At 42.8% G+C, this 27,949-nt stretch overlaps 1 protein-coding gene across 1 annotated transcript in view; it reads right to left on the bottom strand.

Annotated features, from left to right (window-relative positions):
• Nucleotides 1–18,264, bottom strand: part of PTH2R (parathyroid hormone 2 receptor) — a 55,941-nt gene extending 37,677 nt beyond the window's left edge. The window contains exons 1-2 of the mRNA XM_059702961.1: nucleotides 17,757–18,264; nucleotides 5,794–5,896 (exon numbers count right to left, since the gene is read on the bottom strand). Coding sequence (XP_059558944.1) covers nucleotides 5,794–5,896; nucleotides 17,757–17,831 — 178 coding nt within the window. The 5' untranslated portion in view covers nucleotides 17,832–18,264. The remainder of the gene's footprint in view (nucleotides 1–5,793; nucleotides 5,897–17,756) is intronic.
• Nucleotides 18,265–27,949: the final 9,685 nt, after the last annotated feature.

Here is a 27,949-nt window from a genome sequence, read left to right as displayed (position 1 = left end):
CTTCTTCCATCTTCAAAGTGAGCAGAGCAGGTTGGGTCCTTGTCACAGCTCAGGTCTCTCCTCCACTCTCCTTCTCTGTGACTCTCCTGCCTTCCTCAGCCACTGTTAAGGTCTCCTTAAAAGTGACTACATTGCCGAAGCCAGTTTGGCTCAGTGGATAGAGCGTCAGCCTGCAGACTGAAAGGTCCCAGGTTCGATTCCGGTCAAGGGCATGTACCTGGGTTGCGGGCACATCCCCAGTAGGAGATGTGCAGGAGGCAGCTGATCAATGTTTCTCTCTCTCCTTGATGTTTCTAACTCTCTATCTCTCTCCCTTCCTCTCTGTAAAAAATCAATAAAATATTTTTTTTAAAAAAAGTGACTACATTGGGCCCTTCCAAACAAACCAGGATGATCTGCCTATTTTAAGGCCCAAAATCTTAATTCCACCCGCGATGCCCCTTTATCCTGTGCCATGACATATACAGGCCTAACACCAGATACTGGGGAGTGGCCATCTTTGGGGGAGAGGGGGGCATTATTCTGTTACCACAGGTGCTATCCATTACACCTCTCAATGTTTCAGTATCAATTAAACTGACTCTAGCTGAGGATGTTCGTTCTCAGTAACGTTCATGACGTCAAGCATGTTTGTTCGGTTTTGAACAGTCAGCATAACAGAACCTCACACAAACGTTTGATCTCTACACAACGGATTCCAGCACAAACCTGAAATTAACGTCTAGGGTCCACCACATCACACAGAAACAAATATCTGACTTGCTTTGTGACTTGCTGAAGCGATGAAAAGAAATAAAACGTCCTCCCTCGCCCCCCTGCTGTTCTTATCAAAGAGAGCCTTTTCCGGGAAACAGCCTCACTTTGTCCACGTAATAAAAAGCCTGGGCTTTCAATATCACAGGCCACCAGGGAGCTCAGCCCAACGGGCTCCTGCTTCTGATGCACAGCTTACCTGCCTCTTTCCACCACTCCCTGCTGTTTGCTTGTTTTCTCATTTACACGGAGTGTAATGAATCCATCTCTCCCATCAACTCTGCCCTAAACGCTCTTCTTTATCTTGATAGCATTCCACATGGCTTCCCATCCCTTTACTGTGTTAAACAAGCCATGCACCCTTGTTAATCTGCACTGCCCAACCCTTCACCAGGAAGATACCCATCCTGCAATCGACAAAAATTGAAGCTGAAAATGCATTCTTGCGTTCTTGTAACTAGTTGTCCCTCTAAAATGTATGCAGCAAGGTCATATGTTTCACATCTTCGTAAGTTTTAGATGTTATATAAGTTTAAATCCAGAATACTTACTCTTTTTATGTGTAACTCCTGTAGTGCGTGACTGATTCACACTGGCTTGTCTTTAACTGTCCTCTTCCCTCCACCAGGAATGTCTTTTACTTCCTCCTCTACACATCGAATTCCTGTTCCTTTCATTTTAAGATAAGATGACTATTCCTTCAGGGGGCCTCCTCCAATCCCTCCCCAATGAATTAAGCTGCCTTTCTAGGGATTCCAAATTTTGTTGCCTCTGTTGTTAATAACACCATACTGAACGGTATCATTGTCTCCAGGGATAAGGATAGAATCTGATTCACTTTTTCAGTGCTTAGTACAGAAGCAACGAACTGTGGACACATAACGTATTTGTCGAACTGTTAAAGGGACACTGACGATGATAATGCTGGACTGAGACATCTTCCAGCTCAAAATTTCATGAGACTTCAGAGCAAAGAGTTCATTCAGCCCTCAAAGGTTCCTTATAAATTCCTTCCCAGTTGTCGCTCCTTCAGTGTTCTTCCAAGGAAGGATGAGTGAGTCTCCTTTTTGACATTATTGGTCTGGCCATTCAGACAACTGCTTCCTAGTGATACACCCCTACAAAGGCTGAATTAATATAAACACATTCTTTCTTAAAACATGGCTTAGCTTAGCTGGCTGTAAATTAAAAGAATAAATCTGAGGCCAGAAAGTATTCCATAGGGTCAGCAAGCATTGCATTTGAGACTTTTCTAGGTTAATCACTAAAATAATTAAATATAATATATATCTTCCAAACTAGTAGAGGAAGGATGGATGAAATAAGGAAAAAAGTCTCAATCAATTCAAAAGAAGCCAAAAGAAGGTGGAGGTGAGGAGTGGAAGGGAGGAAAAGCTGGTTAAATAAAAAGCTCAAATAAGTTGAATTAAATAAGTATAATCAGGGGAAAAGGGAAGATGGTGGCGTAGATAAATGCTTGTACTCACCGCCTCCCACAACCACATCAAAATTACAACTAAAATACAAACAACCATCATCCAGAACCACTGGAAAGCTGGCTGAATGGAAATCCTACAACTAAAGAAGTAAAGAAGAAAGCATACTGAGACTGGTAGGAAGTTCAGAGGCACGGAACCAGCTGGTCCGGCACCCACCTGAGCCACTTTTTTAGTTGGGAGGGAGATCATCTCAGACCATATCTGATTACAACTCTATACATCCATAAGTGACAAACTCAAGGGGCAGACTCAGTAAGCACCAGGCCGCCCGGAGGAGCAAGGGGGCCAAGGCCCACACCAGACCCCCAGCCCAGGGTCCAAGAGCTGGGAAGAGAAATCCCCATAACTATATGCTGTAAAAACCAGTGCGGATTGGGGCTCAGTGACACAAAGGCTGCTGGAGACCCAGCTGTTCCTCTTAAAAAGCTGACACCACAAACTGAACTTACAAGTCCTGCTTCCTCCTGCTCCAGCACCAGGGCAAGGCTCTGGGGGACAGAGACACATACAAGGAGGAACTGGATTGTCTGGCATCAGGACAGGAACTCTGGGGCAGCTTTCTCCCCGACAAAGGTGCTCGCAGGGATCATTGTTCCTATGCTGGGACCTCCCCAGTCCCAGGGCTGACTGGCAGCCATTTCTGTTTGCTCCACCCTGGTGATTCCCTAAGATTCCACCTCATCCAATTTAAAACCCCACCCAAGCTGTGTGCAGCAGCTTTTGCATATAAATAGCCTGTCCTTGCTCAGGATAAAACCTCTTAAACAAGCTGCAGCTGGGTCCAGGAAGTGGACCACGCCAGTTGTCTGTCCAGGAAGCACAGAGAGTCCCAAACAAGAAGAACCCAAAGAGGACCACGCCAAGACACATCGTAATTAAAATTCCAAAAGCTAAAGACAAAGAGAGAATCTTAAAAGCAGCAAGAGAAAAGCAGTTAGTTACCTACAAGGGAATGCCCATACAACTGTCAGCTGATTTCTCAACAGAAACTTTGCAGGCCAGAAGGGAGTGGCAAGAAATATTCAAAGTGATGAATACCAAGGACCTAGAACCAAGATTACTTTACCCAGCAAAGCTATCATTTAGTTTTGAAAGTCAGATAAAGAGCTTCACAGATAAGAAAAAGCTAGAGTTCATCACCACCAAACCAGTGTTATATGAAATGTCGAAAGGTATTCTTTAAGAGGAAGAGGAAGAAAAAGAAAAAGATAAAAAATATGAACAACAAAATGACAACAAATACATACCTATCAACAATTCAATCTAAAAATCAAAATAAACAAGAAATCTAATGAACAGAATAAATTGGTGAATAAAATAGAATCAGAGGCATGGTAATGGAACAGACTGGCGATTCTCAGAGGAAAGGCAGGTAGGGGGAAGGAAGAGATTAAACAAAGATCTTATATGCACACTAGAGGCCCAGTGCATGAATTCGTGCATGGGTGAGGTCTGGCGGGCCCAGTCCAATCGGGGCCAATTGGGCCTGGCTGGCTGGGAGGAGGGGCCGCGGGCAGTTGGCCAGCCCACCCCACCCCCAATCGAGGTGGTGGGGCCAATTGTGGGTGGGGCAAGCTGGGGGGAGGGGCCACAGGTGGTTGGCCAGCTGGCCCCGCCCTCTGGTTGAACTCCTGGTCAAGAGGACAATTCGCATATTAGGCTTTTATTATATAGGATATGCATTACCTAAGAACACAGACAATAGCATAGTGAAGGCCTGGGGTGAGGTGGGAACTGAGAGGAGGGGGATAATGGGGGGGGGGACATCTGTAATAATCTCAACAATAAAGATTAAAACAGCAAAACAAAAAATAAGCATAATTAAATTCAAGTATTGTATATTAATAATCACAATGTAATTGGACTAAATACTTCAGTTAACAGACAAAGATCATCAGAATAGATTAAAAAAAGTCCATGTGTGTCTTGTTTATAAAAGATACCACCAAACATAAGCACACAGAAAAGTTTAACAAAAGAATGTGAAAAGAGAGGGAGTTGTTTAATGGACATAAAGTACCAATTTTTGCAAGATGATTTGTTGCACAACTGTGTGAATGTGCTTAATACAACTGAACTGTGTACTTAAAAATGTTTCAGATGGTAAATTTAATGTTATATGTATTTTATAATCAAAGACATTTATAAAGGATGGAAAAAGATATGCCAGGCAAATACCTACCAAGAGAGAAAGAAACAAATGTTCTTTATTAAGTATTGTTACTTCTAATATAACGATCTCATATTATACATTTTTTAATCCTCAACAAAGATATGTTTATTCATTTGAGAGAGAGAGAGAAACATTGATGTGAGAAACATGGATGGTTGCCTCCTGTATGAGCCCCAACCAAGATTGAACCCGCCACCTGGGTATGTGCCCTGACCAGGAATTGAACCCACAACCCTTTGGTTTATGGGAGGACACTCCAACCAAATGAGCCACACTGGCCAGGGCTATATTATATATTATTTGATATTTAAAGCAAAAGTACACTAGCAGTAAAGAGGGCTGCTTCCTACTGATAAAAGGTTTTACTTACCAGGAAATATAATATTTCTTAACTTGTATATACTGAATAACATTTTCAAAATAGATGAAGCAAAAAATTCCCCATCATAGTAAGAGATTTTAATATATAAACCACAGACAAGAATAGGTCAAGCAGATGAAAAATCATGGACACAGAATACATGAACAATACAACCGATAACCTAGTGGACACTGTGAAACAATGTGCTCATAAGGAGAATCACATGCCTCTGAAGACCACACAGAACATTTATCAAAATTGACCACATTATCAGCCATTCAAGTTGCAACACATTTCTAAAAATCAGTATCGTGCAGATCACATTCTTTGATAATAACCAACTGAAAAATCAATCACAAAACTTTTTTAATATTTGGAGACTAGAATGAAGCAGATATCATACCACATGTTTTCTAGGGGACATAGCTTTAAGGACATTATCTGCTGTGTTCAGATTGTTGGGAGTTCACAGAGCTCAGTAATAGTAGTTCCCTTCCCATTTGAATTCGGAACTACCTGTATTTGAGAAACTACATAAGGAGTCAGGCAGATGGAGATCAAACAATCACTTTATTATGAAAAAGGCTTTTTGGAGAACATGGCCTAGGTACATGTAAATGGGCTTGCTTACTGGCTCCTCTGAATTTTACATACTACCAAAAACTGCAGGTAATACCCACAAGGACAGACCCTACTCCTTGAAGCTTACTGTATGATCACAGATAAACTACCATGCGTGCTCTAGGCAGACAGATCCCAGTGAGGCCAGAGGAACAGGCTGATAGGCAGTCGATATTCCCAAACTCACATATCAGTTACTCCTCCCACCGGGAGGGAAAAGCTAGTGAGTTAAAGAGATGAAAAGAGCCTTATTCTGCTACACAACCCTCCACATGGGAACAGAATGACTAATGAGGGTCTCCTAATATTAAATAAGGGGAATTTGCAATCTTGGTGAGGACTGGGGTAGGGGCATGAGGACGACACAGTTTTCTTAGCATCGTTACCTCCTTCCTGGAGCTGAGCTGTGATGTTGAGTTCACACTCTACTTTAGCTTTCAGCACAAGAACAATCTGCTCTTCTGTAGTAATGGTGCCACCAGAATCCAGCTGCAGAAATGAACAAAACATAAACAGTGAAAAACATTCTCATAATCTTTTTTTAAGCCATGGTACAAACTTGCATTATTTTACCTTCTAATATAACTGAAAATTAAAGGTTTGGTATCAAGCTATTTGAAATAGTCCTTCATCTGAATCAAAATCCAATATCCATCAATGTATAAGATTTTAGGATAATCTTACTTTTACCTGATTTGCCTAAAGAAAAAATCCCATACTATAACTTTTTAATATAACTAGGTAATGTGTATAATATAAATAGAAAAAATAATAAACAGATGGTAAATTTCCTAGAGTATTTTATTAATTCTCCTGCAATGTGTCAGTTATGGCACACAGAAAGACAATGGGTTCAACCGGCATGGCTCAGTAGTTGAGCATCGACCTATGAACCAGGTCAGGGTTTGATTCCCAGTCAGGGCACATGCCTAGGTTGTGGGCTAGATCCCCAGTGTAGGAGGCAGCCGATCAATGATTCTCTCTCATCATTGATGTTTCTCTCTCTCTCCCCCTATCCTTTCCTCTCTGAAATCAATAAAAAAATAGGAAAGATAATGGACTAGACTAGAAGACTAAATTTAGTCTACTGAAAAAGTACTGGGAAATCACTGGTTCAGAACAGAGCCTCTCATGAGATTGCAGTGAAGACATCAGCCACAGATGCTGTCACCTGAAGATTTCACTGGGACTAGAGGATCCACCTCCAAGATGGCCCACTCACATGGTATTGGCAGGGGCCTCAGTTTCTCCACGTCTGATGGGAGGACTCCTCAGCTCCTCACCAGAGGGCTCTCTCCATACAGGTGCTTGAATGTCTTCACAGCATATCAACTGGCTTCCCAAAGAGTGAGTGATTCCAGAAAGAAAGCAAGGGGGAAACCATAATACCTTCTATGATCTAGTCTCAGGTGTCACTCATGATCAGTCCCATCATATTCTGTTGGTTAAAAGCAAGTCACCAACTCTCACTCAAGGAGAGAAAAGTTAATCTCTAGCTCTTTAAGGGAGGTATCAAAAATTTGTAAATATATTTTAAGCAACCACAATTTTCTGGGAGTGATCCCCTATTTTCTAGAAAAAGAATGCTGAGCACTATGTGTTCTGTAAGTTTATTAACAATAATGTGGTCCAGAGCTTTGCAGTTTGCTGGGGTCCAACCCCAGCAGGTCCAGGGGTCCCCAAAGGTGTGGACGGAGTCGGCGAAGAAGGAATGACACGGAGACAGCGTTCAGTTGATCAGCAGCCTAGCCAGGATCTCTAGCCAGGATCTCCAGCCAAGTTCTGGTCTGGATCTCCAGAGAGGTTCTGCTCTGGATCTCCAGCGAAGTTCTGGTTAGGATCTCCATCCAGGTTCTGTGTCCATGTTCTCTTGCTAGGTTCTCCAGGTTCTCCAGGCAGGTTCTGTAGCCATGTTCCCTCGCTAGGTTCTCCAGCCAGGTTCTGTCCAGGTTCTCCAGCCAGGTTCAGTCACCAGGTTCTAGTCAGGTTCTCTTGCCATGTTCTATAGTCAGGTTCAGTCCAGGATCTTTTGCCATGTTCTCTCGCTAGGTTCTGTCTCTAGGTTCTGAGGCCAGTTTCTGTCCAGGATCTTTTGCCATGTTCTGTCTCTAGGTTCTGTGTAGGTTCTGGTCTAGGTTCTGTGCCTCTTGGTTCTGTCTTCTAAGCTCTGTCTTCTAAGTTCTGTGTTGTTACATCTGTATTTATACCAGTTGATTCCAATCCTATCAATCTCTATTCCAAAGGTTAGGGCGTTTCTTATCTCCATTCCAGGGAGTAAAGATTATGTAGCTTAAGCATGATTGTTCGTAGTTAAAGTGATTAATTACTTGCCTGGCACTTAGTTAAGAGGTTTTATTCCCTCCCTAACTTCAGGGGGAAATCCCTACCTGGGGAAACAACCTTTCTCAGAGACCTTGGTTAAAACACGTAGTGCCAAGAAGGTGAGCAAATATATTAAGAACAGTATGCCATATATGCCAGGTCCCTTGAAACAGCAAGCATGGACCAGCTCCCGGCAGCAGTTCAGTTTTCAGTTAGGGACTTAGAGATTCTTAAATCAAATGAGATGATGAAACTTACCAGTTTATCTAAGTGGCAAACTCCCTATAACACAACCCTTTGTAAATCTAAAATCTTTCATTTCAGTCTGCAAATACACTTATTCTCTAGAATGCTTATTTAAGGAAAGTGGAAAAACAAGTCTTTTCATATTTTATTTATATTATGCACTGAACATTAAAAATTGAAAGATGTTTATATTATTACCCATAGGAAGCACAATTAGAGATTATTAATAATTATGGTTTTAAACGACACAAAATGATAGACTGGCAGGTTAAACTGAAATGAAAGATATCAATCATAAGAACTAATTTTAGTGAAAAAATGTGTATTATTCCTGAAAATTATGAGTTTATTATTTTCTAATATATCTATACTAATAAAAGGGTAATATGCTAATTAGACCAGGAGACCTTCCGGATGTCCTTCCTGACAAAGCCATAGTGGCGGGGCCAAGGCAGAGGCGGTTAGGGGCTATCAGGCCAGGAGGGGAGGGCAGTTGGGGGTGATCAGACTAGTGGGGGGGCGGGCAGTTGGGGGCGAGGAAGCCGGCAGGGGGGACCAGTGAGGGTAAGCAGGCCATCAGGGTAGGCAGTTGGGGACAATCAGGCTGGCGGGGAGGAGGCAGTTGGGGGTGAGCAGGTCAGCAAGCGGGGCAAGTTGGGGGCGAGAAGGCCAATGGGGGGGCAGTTGGGGGCAAGCAGACTGGCAGGCAGGTGGGCAGGCAGATTGGTTAGGGATGATCAAGCAGGCAGGCAGGTGAGCGGTTAGGAACCAGCGGTCCTGGCTTGCAAGAGGGATGTCCGACTGCCAGTTTAGGCCCAATCCCACAGGGATAAACCAGCAGTCAGACATCCCCTGAGGGGTCCCAGACTGGAGAGGGTGCAAGCCGGGCTGAGGGACACCACCCCCATGAACGAATTTCATGCACCGGGCCACTAGTTTATAATATAAAGGGGAGCTCAATAAATAATCAGATGAATATAGTTTTGGAGATTGTTGGATATTATTCATAGTTCAATGCCCACATTTATTTTAATAGTTTGTTTTCATGAAAAAAGAGAATAATAAAAAACTAATTGTGGGGGGGGAGCATACACAACAGAATTTAACTATAAGGTTAACGCAGTGCAGATTCAGAGTTAGAAGTAGCCACACTAAAAGTGAGCCTTAAAGTCTCACATACCATCAAAGGAGAATGAAATGAAAACAGATGAGTCATCTGAGTAAGCAGGGATGGAAAATTGACTTCTTCTCCTTTCATTTTCCAGAAAGTCAGGCAACATTCAAGTTGTTTGGGTGTTGTTTCTTTCTGGCTGTATTTTCAGTTGAATAGTTATTTTCTTTGACTTAAATCCTAGAAAATATGGGGCAAGCTGCAAGCAAGTTTCAGGGCTATAAATCTGATTCAGAGAAATTTGATTTAAATGTCGAACAGAACATTTCAAATCACTCTTTTTACCCTTTTTACTTGAACAAATACATTTTTGTTTTCTTCTATGCATATGTGGCCCTTTTACTGAGATAGCCTTTTCAAGAACATAAGCATTATGTAAAATACAGCTTCTCAAGATATTTTATTCTAAAAACGTGGCCAGTTTAATCTAGGCACAAATTTGGTTAGTATCCTATATAATAAAAGCCTAATATGCTAAGTGTCCGGTTGGCCATTCAACCAATCGAAGCATAATATGCTAAGGCCATTCAACTGCTCACTACGACATGCACTGACCACCAGGGGGCAGACTCTCTGATTCGTAGGTTAGCTTGCTGCCGAGGTCCAGCTGATCAGGACTGAGCAAGATGGCTGGACACACCCTGGAGCCCTCCCCCGGTCCCTCCCCAGGTGGCCAACCTCCTGTGTCCCTCCCCAGCCCCAATTGTGCACTAGTGGGGTCCCTCGGCCTGGCCTGTGCCCTCTCACAACCCAGAACCCCTCAGGGGTTGTTGGAGAGCCAGTTTTAGCCTGATCCCATAAGCCAAGTCAAGAAACCCCACTGGTGCACAAATTTGTGCACCAGGCCTCTAATATATATGTATATATATTTAGAGAGAGAAAGGAAGGGAGAGAGAGAGAGAGAGAGAGAGAGAGAGAGAGAGAGAAACATCGATGTGAGAAACATCAATAAGTTGCCTCCCACATGCACCCCTACTGGGGATCAGACCTGAAACCTGGGCATGTGCCCTGACTGCACATGGAACCCAAGGCCTTTTGGTACATAGTCTGGCATCAACCAACTGAACCACACCAGCCAGGCCAGGATTTACTAATTCACAGTCTGTTAAACTGATCTTTAGTCCTTTCAAGTGAGAGTTAAGAAAATGCTTAACATCTTTTATAATGCTTTTTCTTCCTCCTTTGTTACAGATACAAGGGCTCATCACCATCGGCATTAAAATCATAGTTTATTTAAAACAGAAGAACATTTTTCAGACTCAGTGTTTTATATTCAATGTTACTAAAAGCAACAATTGCATTCAAAACAAAATGGTACTTTTAGAAAAATAGATGTTAGTAATTTTTCCTGGGCAAGCAATCATTTACAATTTGAAATAAAATGTTAAATTTCAATCTACCACATACTTGATAGCTAAAAGGAGCCCTAATTTGATCATGTGTATCCTACTGAAAGTACCTAAAGTTGTCATTATAGATATTAATTGTTAATGTCAGAGTATATGAATCCTCATAATTACAATATTCATGTTTATTCTGTTTTAAAGTCAACATTAACTCATAAATTAGATATATTTAAAAAGAAGCATTCTGGAACTTCAACTTCTGTTGTAATGGAGTAGGTATATTTCCTCTACTCCTCCCAGTAAGAACAACTAAAAACTCTGGACATCCTATATAATAAAAGGCTAATATGTAAACTGACCGAACAGTGGAATGACTGGTCGCTATGATGCACACTGACCACCAGGGGGTAGATGTTCAATGCAGGAGCTGCTCCCTGGTGGTCAGTGTGCTCCCAGGGGGGGGGGGGGGGGGGCGCTGCTCAGCCAGAAGTCCTGAACCAGGTTCACAGCTGGTGAGCGCAGTGGCAGTGGCAGGAGTCTCTCCCACCTCTGCAACAGCGCTAAGGATGTCCGACTAATGGCTTAGGCCCGCGGGGAGCTGACCTAAGCCATCAGTCGGACATCCCCCGAGGGCTCCTGACTATGAGAGGGTGCAGGCTGGGCTGAGGGACCCCATCCCACCCCCCCAAATGCACGAGTTTCATGCATCAGGCCTCTCGTTATATATAAAATGAACATAAGATGATTCCAAAAGTGGAGAGCAGAAAACAGACCAAGTAAGAACCTCAGATCCTGAAGAACAATACAGTGGAAAATTCTTTGAGTTTTCTTTTTGTCTCATGTGTTCCTGACTTGGATTTGTAGAAACTGGCAACTCTAAAACACAAACAGGCGTTGACCAAAAAGAAGTCTCATAAAAACTCTGCTCTCTGTAGCGAAGAAAGGAAAGAGGCAGCATGACAAGACAGAAAACTTTTAGAGAATAATAGCTCAGACCAACACCACAGAAGAAAGCCACCGTCCAACCCCAATCCATACCAGCAAAGGCTAACTAGACAAAGGTTTAAGGAGATGCTATAAGAAGGTGCCCCTGCATCCTCCCCACAGTGGTTTCATAGCAAAGTAGAGAGCTGGGACTTCCACCTACACGGGTCTGTAACAAGGCTACTCACGGTCCCTCCACCTCAGGTGGCAGTGGAGACCAGGCTGGAATCCTGGACTTCCACCCCAACCTGGCAGTCTCAAGGTGTCCCTCCATCTCCCCCCTGGGGCAGTGTCGGAGAAGACCTAGAGGGGAGTCAATCCAGCAGCAATGCCACCTGCCCCTTTGTGGTGAAGGTGAGACCACGTGAAAGCAGAACTCACACCCCCACCCATCAGTAATGAGGAGCTCCGCCCCTTGGGTGTCAACAGTAGCTGGCTGGGGCACCTAAGCTCCCACCTCCACTGAGAAGAAACAAGGTCAAATTTCTTGCACATGTATGTGAATCCACAGGAGAACGAGAGAATGTAAAATTCATGAGAGCAGAGATTTGCAGTTTTGCATTTTTTTCCCAGTGTATTCTTATTCTACCACTTACTTGTCTTTGCCACACAAATAGTGATGACTAGAATAGGATGTTGGAGAGGCATAAATATGCCCATTGCCTTCTTCATAAGGTGGTTGTGAGGATTAAAGAAAATAACCCATATAGAGTGCCTAACTAAGTGCCATTAGAGTGAACACTGTATAAACGGTAACTATTACCACTGCTGGTATCACCAAGTCCATACTTTTACCACCTTCTAAATGTATTTGACCAGAATCAATTTACTGAGGCAAAAAGAAAGAAAGTGCTGAACACGAGAAACCTAGGGCAGAGATCGGCAGGCCTTTTCCATCCCAAGTGAGGGTCTACCATCTACACTGCACATTACAGGGAAGCAAAAGGCAGACTGGATACAGAAATAAGGACAACGAACAGATACTGCAGGAGGGGAGATGAAAGTCAAGATCAGAGGCAAGGAACCCATCTCTACATTATTGGCAACCTGTCTCCCTAGTGAACGCTTCTTGGAAGACGGGGCCATGTCTTAATCCCTTTAAGAGCCACACAATGAGCATCGTGCAGTCTTTTTTTTTTCTTTTTCTTTTTTTTCAATATATTTTATTGATTTTTTACAGCGAGGAAGGGAGAGAGATAGAGAGTTAGAAACATCGATGAGAGAGAAACATCGATCAGCTGCCTCCTGCACACTCCCTACTGGGGATGTGCCCGCAACCAAGGTACATGCCCTTGACCGGAATCAAACCCGGGACCCTTCAGTCCTCAGGCCGACGCTCTATCCACTGAGCCAAACCGGTTTCAGCCATGCAGTCTTACTGAACTGAAAAGGAAGAGACCTGGGGAGGAAGAATTTTAATTGCGGGATACCTCCTCATGCTCACAGAAAAGACTTCTTTCGGCTTATTCTACACTGTTTGTGCCGGTTTAGCAACAAGGACTGTTGAGCATATTTATTCTACAAGTATTTGGAGACCAGCCATGGGGAAGATACTATGCACAGACATGATGGCAGAAGATAGATACAAAAAGAATCCAAGTCCTGGATCTGGCCCTGGGGGAGGTCAGGAGGTCAGGAGGTACACTATGGCTCTTGGGTACTTAGTACACATTTATATTGAGTGATACAAAAAAATGCAATAGACTCACAAACAAAATGCCATTACTGATATGTTACCCATCTGGTGGAACTAGGAGTCTGCTGTATCTTTCGGATTGATTTCAAAAGGCATTTTTGAGGCTACAAGAAAGCCCCATGGGTTTACTCGAGGTTTCATCTAGTTCTTAGATGTCTCTAAGATATCTCTAAGTTCAATTAATCAACATGAAAATAGTGCTTACATTTTTTGTGGGGTTTTTTGTTTATTCTTAAAACTTCAGTGTGAGAGAGAATATTTATTGGTTGCCTTCCATATGTGCCCCGACTGGGCATCGAACCCCCAACCTAGGTATGTGCCCTGAACAGGAATCAAACCCACAACCAACTGAGCCACACTGGCCGGGGCTGTGCTTAAGTTTTGCTCAAACGTGTCTACGGCCATACCACATGGAACGCGCCCAATCTCGTCTGACCTCAGAAGTGTTGCTGACATGACTACCAGAAGCTTCTTCCAGACTTCAGTCATCTAGAAAGTAAGATGCCACACTACACGCTGAGAGGAGAAGCTGAGCCTCGGCACTTATTACAGGCATGAGTGCCTTTCTGAAGGCAGATTCTCCTGGGTGTGGGCAGAATGCGCAAGCTTAGACGCCTCATGCCCACAGTCTTGGTTTAAATGCATTGTTAAACACAGACTGACTCTCAAAAATGTCTTTACCAAACAACTGAAAAACTTTGCCTCATAGAACACAGAGCTGGCCTGATTATATAAGTAGGAAAGTGACAAGGAGTATAAATTATTCTCATTTAGGAAATTTCAGGCAGTTTGCAATCTGATGTAAATGGTTTCATAAAGAAGAGGCAGAAGTCTGCCTTCAGGAACTTTCATTATATATATAAGTCTGTTCCAATTTTGTCACAAAAATATCTGGCCAATATATTTTTATTGCTTCATGGGTTGACACTCAACCACTGAGCCACACCAGCTGGGCTACAGTTTGTTTTTATAATGTTTTTAAATTCAATACTCTCTCACATTCTATGAGTTAAATGGCATTCTTCTCCCTAGTTTAGAATGGAGGAAATGGAGACTCAAAGAGGTGAAATAAACTGCCTAAAGTCACATTGCCATTAACAGATTTAAAGAATAACTCAGAGAAAGAATAAAAATTAAGCAGAAAGGAAAGAAAGGAGATGACTTCTAGTAGACGACAAAACCAATGGAAGCTCAAGATAGGAAATTAAATAGGATATACTAGTAAGCATGTTAGTTGAAAATGCTCTATTTTTCTTCACAATGAATTGAGAAACTAGAGCTTATCCTCCTCAGTGAACAGTAGAGAGATCAAGTTTAATGCCCAGGGAGGTTGCATGTTAGCAGAAGAAGAATTTGAAATCAGCTTTCTGGGTTCCCAGGCTAGTGCTCCCCCCGCACAAGAATGCCCATGGCACTGCTGGGATTCCACTCAGGCAAAAACAAGCGGTAACTTGAAGGAAAAAAAAACACCCACTGGCATCTGTTCACACCTGGGACTCTACGGAACTTATGTACTTGCACTCAGTATGTCATTGGCTTCTGGGAATTTTTTTTAGTTGTGCTGATGGATTTGTACTCACTTCCCCCCCTCCCACCCCCCCAAACACACACACACTGCCTGAGAGCCACATGGGGCCTGGAGAAGGTGACTAAGTCATGTGGGCTCAGGCCAGCAAAGCCAGTGTTGTTCCTTGATAGTTATGTAAGGGAGGCAGCCATGGAGGCGCGCCACTGACACAGCCCTGCAATAAAGACCCAGCCATTTATCTGTACGGAGGGCAGTTGGCTGCCAGCCTCCAGCTGCACTGCTTTCAAGCATCTGTCTCAGCCCTACAACTAAGTCTCTGATCTTCTACACAACCCCAGGCAATGACGGGGCACAATGGCAGTGCTGGGACCCGGCCACTTTGTCACCACCTGGGACTCCTCTGATGGCATCCTTTGTCCCACAGCTCTCCGTGGGATTGGCCAAGACTTTGTCAGATTTTTTGCATCCTGGTCTGAGGCTGTCCCTATCGGATCCTGTCTCCTCACCCTTTTATCTTTCAAAGGCATTAACCTCTCCCAGTAAACCAATACCAGGTTTGGTCTCTTTCCAGGAGGACCCCCTGACACAGTAAAGAAAATACCTCACATATTCATACAGTGGTCCTCATCACCATATGATAACCTGACTTTAAGAAATATATTGCTGGGCTCTGCAATGACACCTAATGCATGAATGAATTAGTTTTGAACTGTGCACTGAGTCAAAGGCGGCATCTTTTGTAAAAAAATATCTTTTTTTATTGATTTAAGAGAGGAAGGGAGAGGGAGAGAGATAGAAACATCAATGATGAGGGAGACTCATTTATCAGCTGCCTCTTGCATACCTCCCACTGAGGATTGAGCCCGAAACCCGGGCATGTGCCCTGACCAGGAATCGAACCATGACCTCCTGGTTCATAGCCCAATGCTCAACCACGGAGTCATGCGGCGGGCAAAGGCAGCATCTTTGCCAACCAAAAACCACAGAGATTTTTTATTCTATGTTATCTATTTTGTAATGTGAGTCAATGTCTATTGAATATTAAAGAATTATTTTACACAAGCTAATTCTGCTTAGATGAGTTCTCTTTGTCTATCAGTCTGTTAAAATTTTGTAAAATATATGTATTAGTTGGGAAGGAAGAAGAAGAAACTGAAGATCAGAAAAGGTGTCAATGTAAATCGCTTTAACTTTCAGATTTTGTTTAAAGTGCTAAAAACGCAATACATTATCACAAACTGTCATTTCCTACAATTCCTAATCTATAAACATAAATGGAAGTCAGTTTAAAGCAATGGGTCTCAACCAGGGGCAATTTTGCCTACAAAGGAAGGTTTGGCAATATCTAAAGACTCTTTTTGTGTCACAAGGGGGCAGGGACAGAGGATGCTGCTGGAATCTAGTGGAAAGGGATGCTGCTCATTAACCCACAATGTATAAGATAACCCCGAAACAAAGGATTATATGGCCCAAAATGTCAATAGTGCCAAAGTTGAGAAACTTTGGTTTAAGTTATAGAACAGAATGTTTAATGTCCTGATTGTTTTCTTGAAATCTGAAAGTAAAGGAGATATTCTGTCCATAATCCCTTAGTGATTTTTTGTTGTTGTACTAATCAATATCTTCCCATTTTCTTAGAAAAGGTAATCTAGAACACTAAGCAAAATCAATGGGTAGAATTCACTTGCCCCTTATATGAGGAAACAGTGTTTTTAAGCATATTATTCAAATAGTTTACGAGATAGAAATGCACGAAATACATTACAGATCACCAGAGTTCTGTGTCACCAAATTCGTAGGGTTTTTTCCCTCTCAGTCATATTACTACTGTTGGTGAAAATTTTCAAGTTTAAGCAAACCCTACTCTTAAGCACACATTGCTAATCTTATTGTAAATATGTAACACACATATTGTTTGATTTTTTTAAAAAGAGAACAAGTTTACGGAAACATCCTGGTTAGGTTACGTAAGGCCCAGTATTTAGCAGGCACCGACGTGCGCCCTTTAATTTATGTGGTTATGTACACAAAAAAAAACAATTGCACTTTTAGAATAATTGATATTTAAATTGGTCATCTGGAAGCCAATACCCTAGTATTAAGTTTATGTATTATCAGTAATAAATCAACGCCTAATTCTCTCACAGTGGAAGAATTTAAGAGGAGGGGGGAAAACCCAAAAACTTGTGGTTTCATTTGATGGTCAAGATGCGCCCCCTACCGAACGGAAGGGAGAAATAACGTTGATTCCGTTTAAATTCACAGGACTCTCAAACTGCTTTTTACACGCGCATTTCTTTCCGGCTCATTTCTTCCTACCCATGTACACCTGTACATTTCTTCCTAGCTCATCTGAAGAGCTGAGCGTAAACCCTACATTTTATTTGGCACAAGAAGACTGTGCGGCTGAAGCGTGCGCTCCACATTTGAGAGGCTGCACTGTTCAGAAAGACAACCCAGAAAATCTCCAAACGATATTTGCAGTACGAAATGACAACTACCACTTATTTCTTAACATTAACCACTGAGCTTGACTTAACACGGATTTTTTTTTTCCTATCTCGTCTCTTTGCTTTGATAATACGTGATTCTGTATCCTGGAGAGCAGTGATCTTTTCCGACAGTGCTCACAATCGATCATAGAAGTTTAAGTTCTCAAAGGTGACAGCAAATGGCCAGCAGACAAAAAATAATTTGGATTCATTCACCCGGACGGAGGGGACTACGCGTAAGGAAAGTTCCTTCACTCCCGGCCTGGCCCTCCTGACCCAGGACCCCGTTGTTCCTTACACCCCCCTACTTCGCAGCCGCCCAGATGATGCAGGTCTGGCTGCGCCCGCCCCAGGACGTCACTCACCTAAAGCATGTATCTTCGCAGCTCCACTGAATGCATGTGCGTGTGCATGTGCATGAGTGTGTGTGTGTGTGTGTGTGTGTGTGTGTGTGTGTGTGTGTGTGTGTGTGTGTCAGCGTGAGCCCCTTGAGTCTCGCTCTGGGTCTCCCCGAGTCCAGCCGGAGGCTCAGGGAAGCAGGTGCTGCGGGTCCCTGGCTCTTACCTGGGCTCCAGCGAGGAGACCACCGCCGAGCAGCAGGCACCCCAAGAGGTGGCGCGACGCCCCGGGTCCGGCCATGCCCCGACCAGCCGAGCCAGACGCGGGCCGCTCTGCCCGGCGCCCAGGGAGAGCTCCGCGCTCGCAACTAGGCGGGCGCGGGTCCAACTCGTGGCCGGGAGCGCAGCGCGGCTGGGGTGGCCGGTCCGGGGCCACCTGCCGGGGACGCCCGGGCCGGGCTGCGACGCCCGCGTCTCGGGTCCACGTCCGTCCTGCCGCGCGGCGGCCCGCGGCTCGGTCTGGTCCTCCCGGGCGAGCGGACCGCGTCCCCGCCTCCACTCTCGCCCCAGGTGGACACGGGCGGCCCCAGGTGGGAAGGGGCGGCGTCCGCGCCCCCTGCTGGAGCGGCGGGGAGGCGTTCGCGCTCCTCCCAGGCACTGCGTCCGCCGCCCAGAGCACCCGAGGGCGAGGGATTCGGAGCGCCGCGGCCACCCGCAGCTCGCACCACCCCTGTTACCCGCCACTCTGTCCTGGTCCCAACGCCCGGTCCCTAGGGGCGCCCTAGGCCCCTCCCTGGGGAGTGGACCCAACGTTCCCTGCTGTCTGAGGGCGCTGATCACCAGCCAGCGGAGGCTGGGTCAAGGTTTCCCAGGCCTCTTTGTGTTCGACAGTCAATACAGCCCTCTAAAGTTCTCCGATTGCTTTTCTCCCTACTAATAATAGTGTGTGTGTGTGTGTGTGTGTGTGTGTGTGTGAGAGAGAGAGAGAGAGAGAGAGAGAGAGAGAGAGAGAGAGAGAGAGAGAGAGAGAGAGAGAGAGAGATTCTATGCCACCAGAAATCTGAGTCAAAATTCTTTGTATTGTTTTGTGAGTTTTGGATCTAGGCATTAAAGAAAAACAACTAATATTCTTTAACAGTTTGTGTGTGTGTAAACACCTTCGTTTGGGGCAATGTCTGTTCCTCTTTTTCTTGGAGGCATAGTCACCAAGATGCCAGAGACCTTGCTTTACAGACATTTGAGCTGAAGAATATCGGGTCTCCCAGGACCTGATACAGTTGGGAAGGAATGATTCCCGTGGGTGAAGCACAATGGTTCCCTCATCTCCTCTTGACAATGAGGATCTGAGATCTGTCACTACCGGCTTTCACTGGTGTGTCAAAGTGAAAACAGGGTTTGCTTTTAAAGCGTCTATATTATTAATGGCTGGCTGGCTCTAAGACACCAGGAAGGGGTGGCTTTTGCTTCTATTTCTATATGTCTGAAAATGCCCAGCCCTATCTCTATTTTAATCGCGTTCTTTGTATTATGTATTATACCATCTCATATGCTTTTTGAAGTAGCAAGATATAAATTATACAGCATACACTCATAGGCACACACCTGCAAAATTACCAAGTAAAGTTCACTTTCCACTTATTCTACTAAAGATTTTAGGTGGGTTTTTTTTGGGGGGGGGGGAGGGGTGCTCTTATTCAAAATAGAGCTCTCTGTAGGTCATCTCCCACCCAGCCAAGGCCAATCCTGAAGACTGGCTTTCTTGGGAATGTGCAGGATTTGAGCACCCCAGGCCTGCCTATTGACCCTTTCCCGCACGCATGCTAATGACCAGACTTGCCGGTTAACTCGCGAATGGTATTTAGTAGGGTTAGAAAGATAATGGGGAGGCCATATCTGTAAAGTGTTGTTATGAGGATGTATCTTGACTGTGTACATTGTCTCTTGTAAATAAACAGAATTTTCAGATTTATGGGTTATGGTTTGCTTCAAAATGATGGCTGGTCATGCAAACAGTCAATCAGTAGGGTATGAGGAAGCATTGTTCCAGAGCCAAAATTACTCCCTTAGTCTGAACAATGTACCTGCAGGCATTGCTTAGAAAGAAACTTGTCTGTTAAACCTAGAACCAAAGCTCATCCTACTGCATGAGACTGGGGCAGGGGTGGGCAAACTTTTTGACTCAAGGGCCACAATGGGTTCTTAAACTGGACCGGAGGGCCGGAACAAAAGCATGGATGGAGTGTTTGTGTGAACTAATATAAATTCAAAGTAAACATCATGACATAAAAGGGTACGGTCTTTTATTTCAATAGTTTTATTCATTTCAAACGGGCCGAATCCGGCCCGCGGGCCGTAGTTTGCCCACGGCTGGACTGGGGCCACGTTGGGACGCTGTGCTGAGTGGTCTCTTTTCTTCCTCAAGAAAAGATGGCTTGCGCGGCCAGTTTGGCTCAGCGGTTGAGCATCGACTCAGACACCAAGAGGCCACCAGTTCGATTCCTGGTCAGAGCACATGCCCAAGTTGTGGGTTCAATCCCCAGAGCGGGGCGTGCAGGAAGCAGCCAATCAATGATGTTTCTCTCTCATCGATGTTTCTCTCTCTATCCCTCTCTCTTCCTCTCTCTCTAAAAAAGGAAAAACAAATCAATAAAAACATATTTTAAAAGAAAGAAAAAAAAGATGGCTTCATCTGTGCCTGGTGTTTTCCTGATCTTTGAATCATCCGTCAAATTTAGTGCTGGTCAAGAGCTACAATTCAAGAGAGTTTAATTTGTTAATTAAAGGACGTAGGTCTATCAGACAACTCTACTTTTGCCCTCAGACTCAAATTGTTCCAGGCATGTATCAAATGGCACAAAATCAAAATAGCAATGAATTCATTAGTAATATAACAACTTTGGGGAAGAGAGAAGACCCTTTAAATATTTTTAACAGAACAGTCTGATTACATTCCCCAACCATATCCCCATGTATAAACTTTAAAATGACTCTCTAAATAATGATAGAATGTCCCTAAGGAATTTTTTCATTCTGAACACGAGTGTGATTGTCTTTCTTCTCCCCTTTTACAGGTTCTCCTCTAAGAACACCTATTTAACTCATTCAGCAAATCATGATGGTAATTGGAAATGGCTGGAATACTGCTCATGGCTTCTACAAACAATAGACACGTCCAACCAACAATTACTATAAACCCACAGTGAGTTTGTTAGTCTAATTTTTGCATGTGACCTGTGCTTGACTGATAAGGACATTCTGGCATCAGAGCCTTAAAGATAAAACCAAGGAGGGCTAAGTGTGACTCTATATTGAAAATTAAGAAACATCACTGTTTCCTCTAGGATAATGAAAATGTATCTGTTCTAGGACTTAGAATACTTCATTCTGAGAGAAAAAGAAACTAAATTTTTTTTTTTTTTTTTTTTTACTAAATGTCACGGGTAGTAAATTCAGTTTTTCCCCCCATGATTTCTGTGGCTTAAGGAATATTAAGAATCAAAAAGCCAAAATAGTAATTTTTTATTCTTTGATTTTATTTTTAGGCTGATGAGTCACATGTATTATTATTAATTATTGATAATAAAGATTTACTTTCAATAAATATCTTCTTCTATGTGGTATTTGGAGACCAAATATATAAGTATCCTCTCAAAGACAGAGCCAAAAACAATTTGTTCATCTTTTAGACAAATATTTATCGAACACTTACTATGTGCCACATGCCTTTCTAGGTTGTAACAATATAGTAGTAAATATAACTCTCCCTTCAAGGATCTTACTATTTTGCTCATTGATGGTTTGCAATGAAATATCAATGTCTGGCACACTATATTAGAGGGAATAAAAGGTCACAACTTCCCCTCCTGGGTCACATACAGCTTAGACTTGACGGGAAAGTGCTAATCCAGAGTCCACACAATGACAAAATCCTGCAAGCTAACATGAGCTAAATTCCTTTTATAGGTTAGAAATTAAAAGATGCATTTAATTATCAGTCCTCCAGTGCTTCTGTTCTATTTTGGCATTTATGAGAGTTAATAAAGTTCCCAGGTTTCTGCATACATAACTGGCAGTAATCTACAATTGATTGAATTAATTAAGTAAAACAATTGTCAAGAGCTAAAAATAATACGAGAGAATTTTTATGAAACAGTGCGTAATGCTGTAGAGCTGTGTCAAGGAGTGCAGGCAATCGATTCGAAGATTTGCCCCCTAATCAATTATGTGTGTGCATGCGTACTCAAACACACTTGCGTTCAATGTATTATTCTGTAAAGTGTGGCATATACCTAATGTTCAAAGTAATGGAAAATAAATTATTAGAAATTTAGTTTTTTCCAATACCTTGATTGTGTAATACTATCTAATGCTTAAATTCAGAGATAATGGCAGCATCTTCACATTCTAAACACCCTATGATTATTAATCAGAGTGTCTGGGTTGTTAGAAGAAGGGGCGAAGATGTTATGCTAAAGTTACTTAAAATTCAACACATTCATGCAATCTATACTAATAAAAGGGTAATATGCTAATTAGATCGGGAGACCTTCTGGGAGACCTTCTAGATGTCCTTCCGAACAAAGCCATGGTGGCGGGGCCGAGGCAGAGGCGGTTAGGGGCCATCGGGCCAGGAGGGGAGCGCAGTTGGGGGTGATCAGGCCAGCGGCGGGGGGAGGGGAGTTGGGGGTGCAAAGGCCAACAGGCAGAGTGGTTAGGGGTGATCAGGCAGGCAGGCAGGTGAGCTGGCGGTACCGGATTATGAGACGGATGTCCCAGATTGGAGAGGGTGTAGGCTGGGCTGAGGGACACCCGCCCCCCGCCCCCGCCGCCTTTGCATGAATTTCATGCACCGGGCCACTAGTCTATAATAATAAAAGCATAATATGCTAATTAGACTGGACAGCTGAACAACCTTCCAGACATCATTCTGGATGTCCTTCCAGACATCCTTCTGGATGAAATTGCTGCAGTGGGGGCTGAGGCAGAGACAGTTAGGGGCATCAGGCAGGCAGAGCAGTTAGGGGCAATCAGGCAGGCAGGCAAGTGGTTACAGGCGATGAGGCAGGCAGGCAGAGTAGTTAGGGGCGATCAGGCAAGCAGGCAAGTGGTTAGGAGCCAGTGGTCCTGGATTGTGAGAGATATGTCCGATTGGGATCCAGCCTAAATCGGCAATCAGACATCCCCTGAGGGCTCCCATATTGCAAGAGGGTGCAGGCTGGGCTGAAGGACACCCCCCCCCCCCCGCACAAATTCGTGCAAAAGGCCTCTAGTATTTAAATATTTCATTGCTTTCTTATGTATGTTCTATGAGTCTCAGTCTACAGGTTATTTGCTACTTTCATCCATGAGTGCTTACTGGGTACCAGACCCTAGGTTGGTATTTTCTCCCATGGTGTAGATGCCAGCTAAACGTTGTACTTGAAGATCCTAGGGGTAGCATTATAACCAAACATTAGGAAAACAGAGTTTAGGGATATGGACAGTGCTTGGTTATGTCTCATATCCTAATAGTTTGGACATGGTCTTTAACAGTTTTCTTTCTAAAGTTGTGTTTATTTGACTACCTCTACTTTGCCTTATGATTCTTATCTCAATGTGTATTCCAGAGCAATTCCTATTACTTGGTATTTCAAATGACACATTTTTTTGTAGTGAAAGTTTATTTAGAAAGTTACAGAGGTAGAAGAAGTGAGCGGTGACAGAAGTGAGCCAGCTGGGCTTCATGGGCTCAGGAAACAATTTAGAGAGGTAAAAGAAGGGCCCTTGGAGCTTAAGAGAGACAAGAAGATCCAAGCAGGCATGCTCTAGAGGAGTGAGCACAGCTCAAATTACACAATTTTTAAGGCTGCATTTTATGCAAAGATAGAGAATTTCAGAAGTCAAAATATCTATGTTCCAACATGGTAAATAAATACGTAGGAAGAATCTATATATATAAAAGCCAAGCGACCAGAACGACTGGTTGCTATAATGTGCACTGTGGTGGCCAACCAGCCCAATCGGGGCCCTGATCGCCCCTCCACACACACCTCCCACGGCCCCACCTCCCCAATCAGGCCCCACCCATGCACAAATTCCTGCACAGGCCTCTAGTAGGGAGATAAATACAGGTTATCCCAAGTCTTAATGAAATGGGACTCACAGGTGGGCACAACAGAGGAAGGAAGTCTCATGGCAGTGTCGAAGGAGAGCATGTATGTCACCCAAGGCAGGATCTTCCCGAAACAATGGGTGAAATTATAGCTTCAATTGTGTTGGGACCAATGTAATTAGAGAATGATCTTAAGCTGTTGCAAGTTCCTTCATGACTCCATTCGGATCGACTTTGAAAGGGAGAGCCCTGCACCCAAAAAGCCAGGTTCTGCCACCTGCCAGGATTATCTGTGATCCTGAAATGTTATTTAACCCTCGAGCACCAGTTTCCTGCTCTTTGTAAAACAAAATCGTGAAGAGGGTTACCTATACCAGAGGATTGCTGCAATGATGTAATCAGTGGTTGGGACATGTGTGGTCACTGCCCTTCAGAGAATAACCAATAAAAAGATTACAATATTGAGACGTCTTGTAGGTATCTATAATAATAAAAGCGTAATATGCTAATTAGACCGGACAGCCGGATGACCTTCCAGATGAAGCCAGGGCTTCGAGGGCCGAGCCCCTTGCACAAATTTCGTGCATCAGGCCTCTAATGGCAGAATAATAGAATAAAGAAGCAAAATCACCCTAAAGTTATTTCGCCTTAGTCATTCACATTATGAAAAGTGATCATCACTTTGCAAGTGATAATTGCAAAGAACAGAGCCACACTTTTAAAGAGGGAAGTGTAAATTCTAGTTTAACTAAGTGGCTCTTCATTTCTGAAGCCCCAGGGATTTTTTTTTTTTTTTAAGGAATCAAAGCAGCAAAATGAGGAGCTTCAGCAATTGGGAAGGTGGGGACAAAGAGTACTGTATGCTGGAGACTTTGAGGAGGGTGTGCCATTTGTGAGTACAGTGTTATGGCAGGAACTACCTGTTGGAATGATATGATAAGATGTGATGTGATGTGACATGGATACCAAAATATGAAGTTGATAAAACAGGCTGTTTACTTAGGATTTAGCACTACCATGTTCTAGCTGTATAAATCTAAATACCCCAGAATCTCCCTGGAATTTATCTGAAAAATAAAAATATATATTCTTGCTATTTCAGAGAATGTATTTTGGAAAATAAAATTTGATACTGCATATAAAACTGTTTTTATAATAATGTAAAGTACTATCACTGCAAACACAAGTTTATAGGATGTTCATGATAACAGTGCAAATAACAATCCAGATCTCAAAAACAGAGAGCATTTAGTCAAATTGCTGTATATGGAAGTTCAAGAATTGAAAAGTTTAAAAAAAAAAAGAAACTTTTAAAAGAGAACATAAGACTACAAATTGCCATTTAAAAATAAAATTATGCCAATTACTAATACATTCTTATATGGAGAATATAAATTCCTGAGATTTTGTACCTTACCTGTTATGGGATGAGAGCTTGTGTCTCCCCCCTCCCCCCCCCCAAAAAAAATCACATGTCAAAGCCCTAACCCCAGTGTAATGTTATTTGGAGGTAAAGCCTTTGATAGATGATTAGGTCATGAGGACGGAAGCCGCACTCCCCCTCCCCCCACCCCAATGATGATGGAATTAGTCCTTAGAAGGAGACACAAGAGCTTCTCTCTCTCATGACAATACAGCAAGGTGCCATCTGCAACCAGGAAGAGGACCTTCACCAGGACCCGATGCTGATACCTTGATCTTAGACTTGCCAGCCTCCAGAACTGTGCGAAATTAATGTCTTTTGTGTAAGCCATCCCTTCTATATTTTGTTATAGTGGCCTGAACTAAGACTTACCCAAATACATTATGCTTATTAGCAGGTTCTCTGTCTTTTTGTCTGTATTCCTTCATCTGTATTAACTTGTTTATGCCTCACAATTCAATAATGCATTGCTATAGAGTCCAAATGTATATGAAATATAGATGCAATTATATAGCTGTACTGTGTCTGTCAATACTATTATCCACAGCCATTTGTATCTCTTGATAACACAATGTGAGATATATCTACACATAGCAGTGCGAGCTATGGGAGCATGACTCATCAGAGCTTAAACTATGATGTTCAGAAGATGAAGATGACGAACATAATCTATATCTGACCTTCTCTGGCATAAGGTAATCGGACACCTTCTTGTGCCAGATATATGGAACAAATTTGATGATGCCAATGTTTTCTCAAACTTGCTGTATCTGAAGAGACTAGGGAAAATCGAGAGTGGGGATCCGTAATCTAGCTGCTTAAAATGATTACTCACAGAATTTCGGTGAAGATGAATGCCCAGAGGTATTCATCTGGGTCAGGGTAGGGTGGGCAGTTTCTTCATATGAGTTTAAGGTGGGTAGAGCTACTTTGTTTCAAGAAGTTTTTCCTCAGCTTGGCTCTGTTGACCTAGTAGTTATTAATTAGGGCAGTAAGTTATCTGTCAAACTTGTTTGTTGTTTTTTAATTTTTGTCTAGGTCTTCATAGGTCTTTTAATACCAAGTTGGGAGAAGCCACATCAAGGATTCCATTTCAAGTCCAGAACCCTGCCGATAAATTTGACTTAGGAGACTGATTGGTATATTGTGGTTGAAAGTAAGAGAATGAACCACTGGCAGGAAGCCTTCAGCCAAGGAGAGAATTGCGACATTTCCTTGACTTACGTCGCTAGGACCCTCTGGTCCTCATCATGCTTCCCTCCAGAAGGCGAGAGCTTTATGCGGCAAAGCCTAGGAGAGGAAATGCTGGGTCAAAGCATAAGAACATTTTTTGAGTTTCTATTTATGTGCATCAATTGCCAGAACAGGTGTTTGATTTGCAGTCTATCCATAAAATTTATGTAACAATTTTTAAAGTATTGAGAGGCAAATTATATCTCCTTATTTTAAATTGCATGTCTTTAAATGTTAGTAAGGAAGCTTTTTATGTATTTATTAACCATTTTACTGCTTGTTTTTTAAATGGCCTGTTCATCTCCTTTAATCAATAGGCCATTTTAAAAAATAATCATAGCATAAGTACAATTAAATGAAAGGCCACCATTTCTTGGAACAGATTGTTTCCCTGTATTTTTTTAAAGAAGGGTACTAAACAAAAATGTTAACATTATCAGGTAGTGATTTAACTTGGAGAATCACAAAATTCTCTATTCAATATTTTAAAGCACAAGGCTTCTATTTTTGTCCTAAGAAGGGAGTGGTGAATGAGAAGCTAGGAGGCAAAGATGATGGCAACTCCAGAGTCCAGCTCAGGCTGCTGTGCTCCCCAAGCGTGCTCTGGCCAGGGGTAATGGTGTATCAGTGTACAGGGCCACAACTCTCTGGTGGTACCTCAAAGCATATTTTTGCAAATTGAATTAAAATTTCTCTCCCTGGTTATGCTACTGTTCTAATTTGTTGCAATTAACAGGACTTCCAAGTAGAAGAAGAAGTTGGGTTTTTAAAAGTCATGGAATAGAGAACTACCTTTTACTTGGACCAACAAGCATATGAAAATATCCTCTACATCATCAGTCAACAGAGAAGTTCAAATCAAAACCATGAGGAATTACCTCACACCCATGAGGATGGCTACCATTAAATAAATAAATAAATAGTCCAGGTTGGAGAGGATGTAGAGAAATTGGAACCTTTCTGCTCAGTTGATGGAATTGTAAAATAGTGCAACTATTATGGAAAACAGTATGGAGTTTTCTCAAAACGTTAAAAAAATGGAACCACCATATGATCCAGCAATCCCACATAACAAATTTCAAAAATGATCTTAAAGACATATTTCCACTCTCATATTCATATCAGCATTGTTCCTGACAACCAAGAGGTAGAGGCAATCCAAATGTCCACTGATGATGAATTTTAAATTGTTGCACATCCATACAACAAAGTGTCGTTCAACCTTAAAAAGGGAAGGAAATGTCACAACATGAATGAACCTTGAGGACATTACCTTGAGTGCCATAAGCTCATCACAAAAAGACAAATACTTATAATGAAGATTCTAACGTAGTCACATTCATGGAAGCAGAACGTAGGATGGTGGTTACAGGGGAGAGGGGCGGGGGAGCGGGTGCGAGGGGTGAAAAGAGTTGTTTAATGGAACAGTTAGTGTTGCAAGATAAGACAGTACTGAAGATGTGAATATATTTAACACTACTGAACTGTACACTTAAAAATGGTTAAGATGAATAATTTTGTTAGTTTTTTTAACCATAATTTTTAAAAATTAGGTTTAAAAACTTACTTTCATTAAGAATTACTCCAGAAATTTAATAAGAAGTTAATTTCCGACACAAGAGGCTTCTAGGGGAGTAAGGACAGAAAACTAACAGGTGCCTGGTACCTACGC

The sequence above is a fragment of the Myotis daubentonii genome, chromosome 7 (genome assembly GCF_963259705.1).
Source record: "Myotis daubentonii chromosome 7, mMyoDau2.1, whole genome shotgun sequence".
Classification (NCBI taxonomy): Eukaryota; Metazoa; Chordata; class Mammalia; order Chiroptera; family Vespertilionidae; genus Myotis; species Myotis daubentonii.
The sequence above is the reverse complement of the archived record's forward strand: the minus strand, read 5'-3'. Positions and strand labels throughout refer to the sequence as shown.